The sequence below is a fragment of the Egretta garzetta genome, unplaced genomic scaffold, assembly GCF_000687185.1.
Source record: "Egretta garzetta isolate BGI_Z169 unplaced genomic scaffold, ASM68718v1 scaffold229, whole genome shotgun sequence".
Lineage (NCBI taxonomy): Eukaryota > Metazoa > Chordata > Aves > Pelecaniformes > Ardeidae > Egretta > Egretta garzetta.
This window is the reverse complement of record NW_009270000.1, coordinates 708,344-708,619: the sequence shown is the minus strand read 5'-3', so window position 1 is coordinate 708,619 and position 276 is coordinate 708,344. Positions and strand designations below refer to the sequence as shown.

Sequence of the window (276 nt, the reverse complement as noted above, 5' to 3'; positions counted from 1 at the left end):
TCCCGGGCCTCGCCGCTCATCCGCGGGCTCTTCCCTCCGCCCAGGCACGCCGATGGGATCTTCAAAAAAGCCTACAGGAAACTCCTGGGCCAGTTATCCGCCAGGAAATATCTGCACTCCCTGATGGCCAAGCGGGTCGGGTAAGGGTTTCTGCTCTTTCTTTTCCCGCGGTGGGCGGTGGTGCTGCCGTAGCGGGGGCGCTCAAAAAGGCGGCGGCTGGAGGGAACAAAGCTGCCCCGGCCGGGGCTGGGAATTTGTTGCGCCGGCGGTGGGGCG

General features: G+C 65.2%; 1 protein-coding gene across 1 annotated transcript in view; it reads left to right on the top strand.

Moving 5' to 3' along the window:
- Positions 1-276, top strand: part of ADCYAP1 (adenylate cyclase activating polypeptide 1) — a 7,801-nt gene that overhangs the window by 6,675 nt on the left and 850 nt on the right. The window contains exon 3 of the mRNA XM_009647657.2: positions 45-140. Within this exon, the coding sequence (XP_009645952.1) occupies positions 45-140 (96 nt within the window). The remainder of the gene's footprint in view (positions 1-44; positions 141-276) is intronic.